Source organism: Panthera uncia, assembly GCF_023721935.1.
Source record: "Panthera uncia isolate 11264 chromosome A1 unlocalized genomic scaffold, Puncia_PCG_1.0 HiC_scaffold_17, whole genome shotgun sequence".
Taxonomy (NCBI): Eukaryota; Metazoa; Chordata; class Mammalia; order Carnivora; family Felidae; genus Panthera; species Panthera uncia.
In genome coordinates this window covers 138,416,633-138,424,825 of record NW_026057577.1, presented here as the reverse complement: position 1 = coordinate 138,424,825, position 8,193 = coordinate 138,416,633, and the positions used below count along the sequence as shown (strand labels likewise).

The 8,193-nt window shown below is 46.1% G+C and overlaps 1 protein-coding gene across 1 annotated transcript; it reads left to right on the top strand.

Moving 5' to 3' along the window:
- The first annotated feature begins 1,531 nt into the window (after positions 1-1,531).
- LOC125934698 (E3 ubiquitin-protein ligase RNF167-like) lies at positions 1,532-4,545 on the top strand. The gene has a single exon (XM_049648264.1). It carries the CDS (start codon positions 2,072-2,074, stop codon positions 3,131-3,133), a length of 1,062 nt encoding a protein of 353 aa, XP_049504221.1. The 5' UTR covers positions 1,532-2,071; the 3' UTR covers positions 3,134-4,545.
- Positions 4,546-8,193: the final 3,648 nt, after the last annotated feature.

Genomic DNA, 8,193 nt, shown 5'->3' with positions numbered 1-8,193 from the left:
ACCCGGTGAGTGTTTTGGTGTATTTCTCGGCAATATTTTTCTCTTGAATCTTCTCTCTGCTGCTCACCTGATGAGGCCGGTACCTTTCCTGGGCTGGCCATCTGTGACGGCTCTTCTGGCCTTTAGGTCGCTTCTAGTGTCCATCCTGTCGTGCTGTCCCTCTGCCCTTTCGGACAGAACCCTCCAGGCAATTTCTTTTTAAAGGTTTCCCATGGCAAGATCCATGTTTGGATTTTGAGAAACTTCTCTGGGTGTGGAAATGCAGCTTGACCCAATGCACTGCCCTCTCCTTTCCTCTAGGCCTTGAATTTCTCAAGTCACTTTTCTTTGGCTTGAGGTTAAGGGGAAACATCACGTCTGCTTCCCCGTGGGTGTCTGTGGATCAGCACAGCTCACTGCTAACTCACTCTGGAGAAAACTTCTCAGTACTTTCCATCTTTTTAGGCTAAGGTCAGTGAGTAGCTAATGACAATAGGACCAGTTTGGGCCTGCTGTATCCTCTCCTCTGCCCCATTTTAAACATTCTGAAGGAATGGTATAGCATCCGTCTTCAGATGTAGGTGTACTTAGAGCTTATTGTTTTGTGCTTCACCCGAGAGAGATTAAGTCGAAGCAGGATGAATGGCCTGTAATAACCCATTATACTCCCACATTGGAAGACACAGGGAAAATAAGACACAGAAGACAGAAGACACAGAAAATAAAGATGAAACAAGTCCGAAAGAAGATTTTGGCCAATGGAACCAAGTACAAATATGGCAGGATAATCCTGTCATGTGAGAAGGTGGCCACCCAAGTCTGGAGGGACGACTTGGGCAGTGTACTCAGAATAAAACCTTTCCATTTCTGACTCGGCCAATCAGGCACATCTTTATTTAAAGTGGCCTATAATTTCCTTTTCTAATCTAAGTTTTGACTTCTGGGGATAGCACTTAAAGACAGAAAGGGCAGCTGTATGGAAATGTAAAGTCTGAGAACCAATGGATATTTGTAAATGGGCTCACAAGAAAGAATCTGTCTTGGTTTCCCACAATCTTATAATCTATTTATTTCTTTGGTTTTAGGGATCCAGTTCCATAACATATTCTCCAGGCCTCTATAACAGTTTAGAAACATTTATCATCCAAACACCCAACAGGTTAACCTCTAGCCTACACTGGTCCTCAGAAGAAGTAAGATTTTATGGAGATTTTAGGGACACATCTATACTGTCTCTGAAACGGAAGTAGAAACTTAGCAGTTTCAAAGACTGTGTTGAGTTACTGGGATAAAATTCTTAAACTGTTAAGTTCTTTTACACATAGACGATTCTTGGTTATTTGCATCATACGGTGGCATTTATTTGTGAATTGTCTCAGATTTCACACACTTGTTTACCACGTAGGCCAACAGAGGACCTGACACTCGTAGATACTGACGTGCATTCTCAAATTGGATTCATCGATCTTAAAATCGACGTTGAAAGTAACAGTCGGCTACGCATTTTTTGCTTTGGCCTGCCTCAAAGTGAGACTGGGGGCGCCAGGCAAGCCACTGTTAAAAGGTCTCACGAGAGGCACACCCAGCCTTCAGCGGGTGGGATGGAAACGCGGCGAGCACTCTCGCGAGACCTGAAGTAACCACAGCTGCAGCTGCCAAAGGGAGGAGCCGAGCACCGGAAGTCCTTCATTTGGAGAGCCGGCCCCCACGCCGGAAGGGGCCTGACTTTTCTTTAAAAGAGGCCATTTTCCCGGAAATAGGAAGACGCCTACTTGGCTGGAAGTTCCACTTCCTTGAGCTCTCCTCCTCTTCTGGAGGTTTTCCTGTAGCCTGTGCTCGCCTTTGCCCCCTTTCCTTGTTTTATCCTTAGAGTAGAAAAGAATGCTTTTAGTGTCCTAGTTTCGCCGAACTGGTTGAGTATCTCGCTCCCCACGGTGAGGCTCCTGCCTCACGCCCCCGTGTAGCTGGGAAGGTGGGAACCAGGCATGTTTGGACTCCGGGGACGCTGAAGGAAGGGCAGAGAGAGGACACAGAGCCCCTCTTCTGCACCTGCTACCAGACTAGGTCTCCTCTAGTCTCGCCTCCCGCCGCCATGCACCCCGCGGCCTTCCTGCTTCCCATGCTGGGAGCCACCGTGCTGTGGGGAGCGGCCCCCATCCGGGGGCTCATTCGAGCCACTTCAGGCCGCAATAACAGCATGGACTTTGCAGACCTGCCAGCTCTCTTTGGGGCTGCCTTGAGCCACGAGGGACTTCACGGGTTACTTGTGGAGGCCCAGCCCGCCAACGCCTGCATGCCCATTGCCCCGCCACCCCCGGTCGCGGCCAACGGATCGGTCTTCGTTGCACTTCTCCGAAGATACGACTGCAACTTCGACCTCAAGGTCCTGAACGTTCAGAAGGCTGGGTATGGGGCCGCTGTGGTACACAATGTAAATTCCAATGAACTGCTGACTATGGTGTGGAGCAGCGAGGAGGTCCAGCAGCAGATCTGGATCCCGTCTGTGTTTGTTGGGGAAAGGAGCTCCAGGTACCTGCGTGCTCTGTACGTCTATGAGAAGGGAGCGCAAGTGCTCCTGGTCCCAGACAATAACTTCCTCCTGGGCTATTGCCTCATCCCTTTCACAGGGGTGGTGGGACTGCTGATTTTGGCCGTGGCAGCAGGGCTGATAGTTCGTTTCATCCAGCACCAGAAACATCTCCAGCGGAATCGACTGACCAAAGAGCAACTGAAGCGGGTTCCTACACACGACTATCAGAGGGGAGACCGGTATGAGGTCTGTGCCATCTGCCTGGACGAGTATGAGGACGGAGACAAGCTGAGGGTCCTTCCGTGTGCCCATGCATATCACAGCCGCTGTGTGGACCCCTGGCTCACCCAGACCCGGAAGACCTGCCCCGTCTGCAAGCAGCCTGTTCATAGCGGCCCTGGAGACGGGGAACAGGAGGGAGAAACTCCGGGGCAAGCAGGTGATGAGGAAGGGGAGCCAAGGGACCAGCCCGCCACAGAACGGACCCCGCTTTTGGGCTCCAGCCTCGCGCTTCCCACATCCTTTGGCTCCATAGCCCCAGCCCCCTTTGTTTTTCCTGGGTCTTCAATAGATCCATTGCCCTCCCCATCCTCCTCTCCCTCTTCTGCGGCCGTCCTGGTCTGATACCCCCCTCCCCCCACCTCTGGCCACCTATCTGCACAGCCCCTGTCCCTGCCTTCAGTCTAACCTTGTGAGGGTTAGGACGCATTTCCACCGCAGGTTTCTTTCTCCTTTACTCAACCCTATCCTTTCGAGGGGGCTGGGGGTGGAAAGGGACGGGGTCTTCGCTTACTGGGCTAATAAAATTGTTTTTGTGGAGTGAAAACAAAAAGTCATTCAGATAAGTGCGAAAGCCATAGGTGAAAGCTGTCAAAGGCAATTTGAAAGAGCGTATTTTAGTAATTCGTGCCAAGGGTGACCAAAAAAAAAAAAATCAGAAACGTTATCTTAAATCCCTCAGAGTATCTTAATTTACCTCGGGATATTAACATTTTACATTTGGCCTTGATGCAAGTTCTCCTATCTGTAAAAATTTCAGCGCATTTCTTTTAACCATTTTTGAGAGGGGTGGATATTAATTGAATAAATGACTCTTATCTAAATGTTGAATTATCGTCAGTTAGTGCCTCGAGAGTGCAAAACTGTTGAAATGTCCATGGGGTCATGACAAAAAATAACTAGGTTGCAGGTCCCCTGTCCTCTGCTCTTCTTATGTGTTAAGTGCCTGTGTAAACATAACACGTTTAATTGCTTTACAGCATGTGGTCTTTTAGTATTCAGATATGGCTAATTGGGGTGGAATTTCAGGAGGATGCGTTTTAGCTTTGTCTTTTGTTTAAATGAAGGACCCATGCCACACGACATGCTTTTCACCTGAGAGAGGTGACTGTTAGGCCATATTTTCTGTGCGTGGAGCTCCCTATGCGTAATTCAGGAGTTAGCTAATACCCTTCCTTTTTAGAAATTAAGGTCATTTTCACCTTTTAATGATTGTTCTTATTAGCTAAGCAAGTTCTTATTGTATGCCTGCTTTCAGCTCACCTCCGACTTCCTGATCCTGCATTGATAATGCAAATGATTAAATACTCTGTTATTTGGATTAGAATGTTCTCTTTCATGCAAGCCTTGAAATAACTTTTACACGGAAGGACTTCTGCATTGGAAAACAGAGTCAGTAGTCATGAGAAAATGGAATATTTAAGTGAACGTATAGTTTTATTTCGATAAAGATACATGTGAAATCACGGTTTTAGAACTGAGACGGTTCTGTTAAGGCAATTGCAAATATTAGTCCGATGGATGATCTGTTCTGTTCATTAATGTTATGCTCCAGGTTTTTATTTCAATATTTTTCACAATGTGCATCTTTTGGCATGAGATTCTATTAAAATGTGTGCATTGATGAGCATTAGACAATCTTGAGGGCTGCACAACCATGGGATCTCCAAGGAACAGACGCTGAGGTGGAGTTTTGTGTTTATAAGTTGGTTGAGGAGTGAAGGAAGCAGAACTGGGCAGAGGTAAGAGTTGAAGGTCATACTGCCATGGCACGAGAAGTCTCAGCGGGTGCCCCAGAGAGCACTGGAGCAGGGATGGCCCCGTAAAGATGTCCCAGATCAAAGCAAGAGAGCAGGTCCACGTGACCCTGAAGTCACCAGTCATTTCTTATAGGCTGGCACAGGGGGAGAGGAGTGATCTTGGGCCAGGTAGCTTTCTTCAGGCAAGGACAGTTTCTGGAGAGAAACTCTGCTGAGAACCTTTGACCGCCAAGGTTTAGTCCTGGGTGGACTGGGGCCGCGGGGGGGGGGGGGGTGTGTGGGGGCGGAGGGGTGTTGGGCAGACCACTATAGCATATTCTATAACGATTTACTAAGAGTGGGTGGGTCCAAAGAATAACAAGTGTGAGAAACTTCCCTGGCTTACATTGTTCAGTGTTCCTTTCTGTTTTAATATGACATTCTGAGGTTAGCTCCAGAAGTTAGCAATGTATGGAAAGTGGCTAACTGCTACCTGTATGAACTTCCTCTAAAGGGAAGGAAGACCACAAGAGTGGCCTTTGTTAAGCCCAGTGGAGGATGAATGAAAGTCACAAGCAAAGACTGTGAGACGTTTGCAACAGTGTTTCCCCAGCTTCCAGGCCAACAACCGGCAATTCCTGAGCAGTTCATGTACTCATCACGTGTCCACTGAACATCTCCTGAGCTTCCATGACATTCCAGGCACAGCAGGGAGCTGTGACAAAGAGAAGGAAGGTCTCATCCCCAATTCTCTGATATTCGGGAGAACACAAACAAGTAAACAGCCATTACGTAGCGTGATGCTTGTGACAATTAGTAAGAAAGGGGATATATGATCAAGGAAGAATTATCCACCCGTGCGCTGGAGTGGCTGGGCTCACACTGGCTCAAGAGAGCCAGTTGCTAATTCTGGAAGCCTTGCCACCTCGTTGCTAAACACAGGCATTGCCAAACATTAGATTATATAAACTTACTATTAAATAACGTATATTAAAAAAAAAGCTAATACACGCTCATCACTTCCTAATTATTTTACTCTTCCTTACACTCTAGAGGTTCTTTCTGTCTGTTAGCCCTGCCTGCATATAGAGCTCATGCAGGGGTGTGCTGCCGCGCATGCCTTCTGATCTCTGTGTCAGTGACATTACATTGGAGCCTGAAATTGGTTGCGAAAGAAGTATTTATACCACAGAAGCTGGCAAATACTTCTCGCCCATCTCGCTTCCCCTGGCTTGGATTTATGTATTGTTTTGCTGGTTACCTAGACTTAAGAAAGTGATAGAGACAGTGGCAATAACGCAGATTAAATTTAAATGCGTGTCATGTCTTCAGCTGTTACGTTACCAATAGCACAAAAACGTGAGGAGCTATCCTTCACGTGTTTGAAAACTATCTGGCAAATAAGTCCCCATGTCATCGATGAATGAGTGAAGTTGTCAGTACATCTTCACTTTTCCCCCCTTTTGTCCTTCTCATTGAGATCAATGGAAATATCGAGTAATATTTATGTCAGAACTATATGAGTTTGTCAATGCCGTGAGCAACTTCTGAATTGGGAAGCAATCAAGCGTTTATTCAGAGTCTAATTTTGCGAAAGCACGGTTCAGTTGCAATCATAGTTTGGCGGAATGGGCAAGAGTTCAGCAATCATCAGCCTGAGTGTTCCGGGAGGATAAGTTGGCTGTGTGGTATGTACAACAAAGAGCCTTGTGTATTTCATTCTTTTCGTAAACTGTGCACTACACATCCCTTTGCATCAGTAGAGACTGTACTACAATTGTGCGCGTAGGCGCATCTCCGCATTTTCCCCAACAAGAGTGGGTTGCTAATCGTTTGCCAGCATACGACTAGGTAAAGCAGAGCAAGTGTAGACGTTCACCCAGTCGCTGTATGAGCACGTGGGAGGGCATGTGACCCATTCAGGAAGGACGGCGGTATGAGGGGAGAACAGAGAGGAAAAGGAAGGTTTAGCTGAGGCCACTAGTTGGATGCAGATTCCATTCCTCTCACACCGTGTTCTGCTTTGTAGCAGGTCACACGAAGAACAAGTTCTCGGGCTCCTCTTTCATTCTGCCATCAACACTGCCGATCACAAATGCACTGGCTCCCGTGTGGCCTGCATGAAGTCCCCAAGTGCAGCACTTCTCACACTCCTTACTCTTTCTGCTATGAGCACATTTTTGTGACCATCTCTTCAGCGCTCTTGAAATCACCTGTTCTCGCTGGTCAGGTGCTTCCAGGCGGTCTGGCTCTGTGTGGATTCTCTCCAGTGCTCACTATTCCTTGCGTTATTTTGGGAAACCTAAGCCTTCTCATCATTGGAAAGCCCCGTCTATCCGTTACCCCCAAAGGCAGGGCTACTCCCTCTGGGTCCTGGCTTCCATATTGGAATATTTTACTCAGTGCCCCCGGATCATTTTTCCTAAGGCCCAGTTCTCAAGTCTCCCCCCTCCATGTTTATTTTGCTCTTTTCCTCGTATAGATTTACCGTTCTTAATTTTTGTAGAATTCATGATCGAATATTTGACAAATCAGAAATCTCTTTAAATTTAAATGTGAAACTTCATGCGTTTTTCCAGCCAAAACCGTTTTCAGCATTCTTTAAAACATTAAAAAAAGTGATGAATAAAAACTGTGCTTTAAAGACAAATGCATGGGGCGCCTGGGTGGCTCAGTTAGTTGAGCATCCGACTTCGGCTCAGACCATGATCTCACAGGTCGTAGGTTCGAGCACCAGGTCGAGCTCTGTGCTGACAGCTCAGAGCCCGGAGCCTGCTTTTGGTTCTGTGTCTCCCTCTCTCTCTGCCCCTCTGCCACTTGCACTCTGTCTCCCTCTCTCTCAAAAATAAACATTAAAAAAATTAAAAAAGAAAGGCAAATGCAGAACTATTATGACTTAATGTTTTTGCTTTACAAAGACTTTTTTTTTTTTCTTTAAAAAGTTCATGGTATAACACATCCCTAGCCTGTAGATTCCTTAAGGAAAGAAACAGTAAATGTTATCTAATTATCATCAGGTACTAGCTCAGTCACTGTCATATGCCCCAAATGAATACCTAAATATTTTTAAGTCATTTCTTTAAAACTTGATTATATAAATGAGATTATAAACTTTTTTTTTTATTTGGAATAAGTATGTCCCCGTATCAAAGCCATGTGCATGGACATCAGTGGGATGTTTTGAAAGATGTGTTAATGTTTTTAAAGATGCCATTACAAGTTCTGTCTCTGCTGCTTTCTCAGATGGTCATCCTAACTCCACACATTAAAAAAAAAAAAAATCTATTCATCCAGCCATTCTATCCTTCCATTTTTTTCACCCAGCTGCTCAAGCAGTCATTCCTTCTGTAAATACTAGCCTGTGTGTTGGTATTATGACAGTGTGCAAGATAGATAGGGCATTGCTCTCACGGAAGGAAGAGAGGATTAAGCCCATCATGTAAAATGTGATATAAAAATACATCTCTAGTACTCTCAGCAGAGACTTTTTGGGCCGTTAGGTAAGGAAGAAAGACCTAGAACATCACAGGGGAGGAAATGAAAATTATGCTCCATTCTCAAAGGTGTAAAAGGGCTTGGCCCAGAAACGAGGAGAGGCAGGGGTATTTAGTCAGACTGGGGCACAATCCTTGTAAACCTATGGGGAAGAGAATGCGATATGTTCTA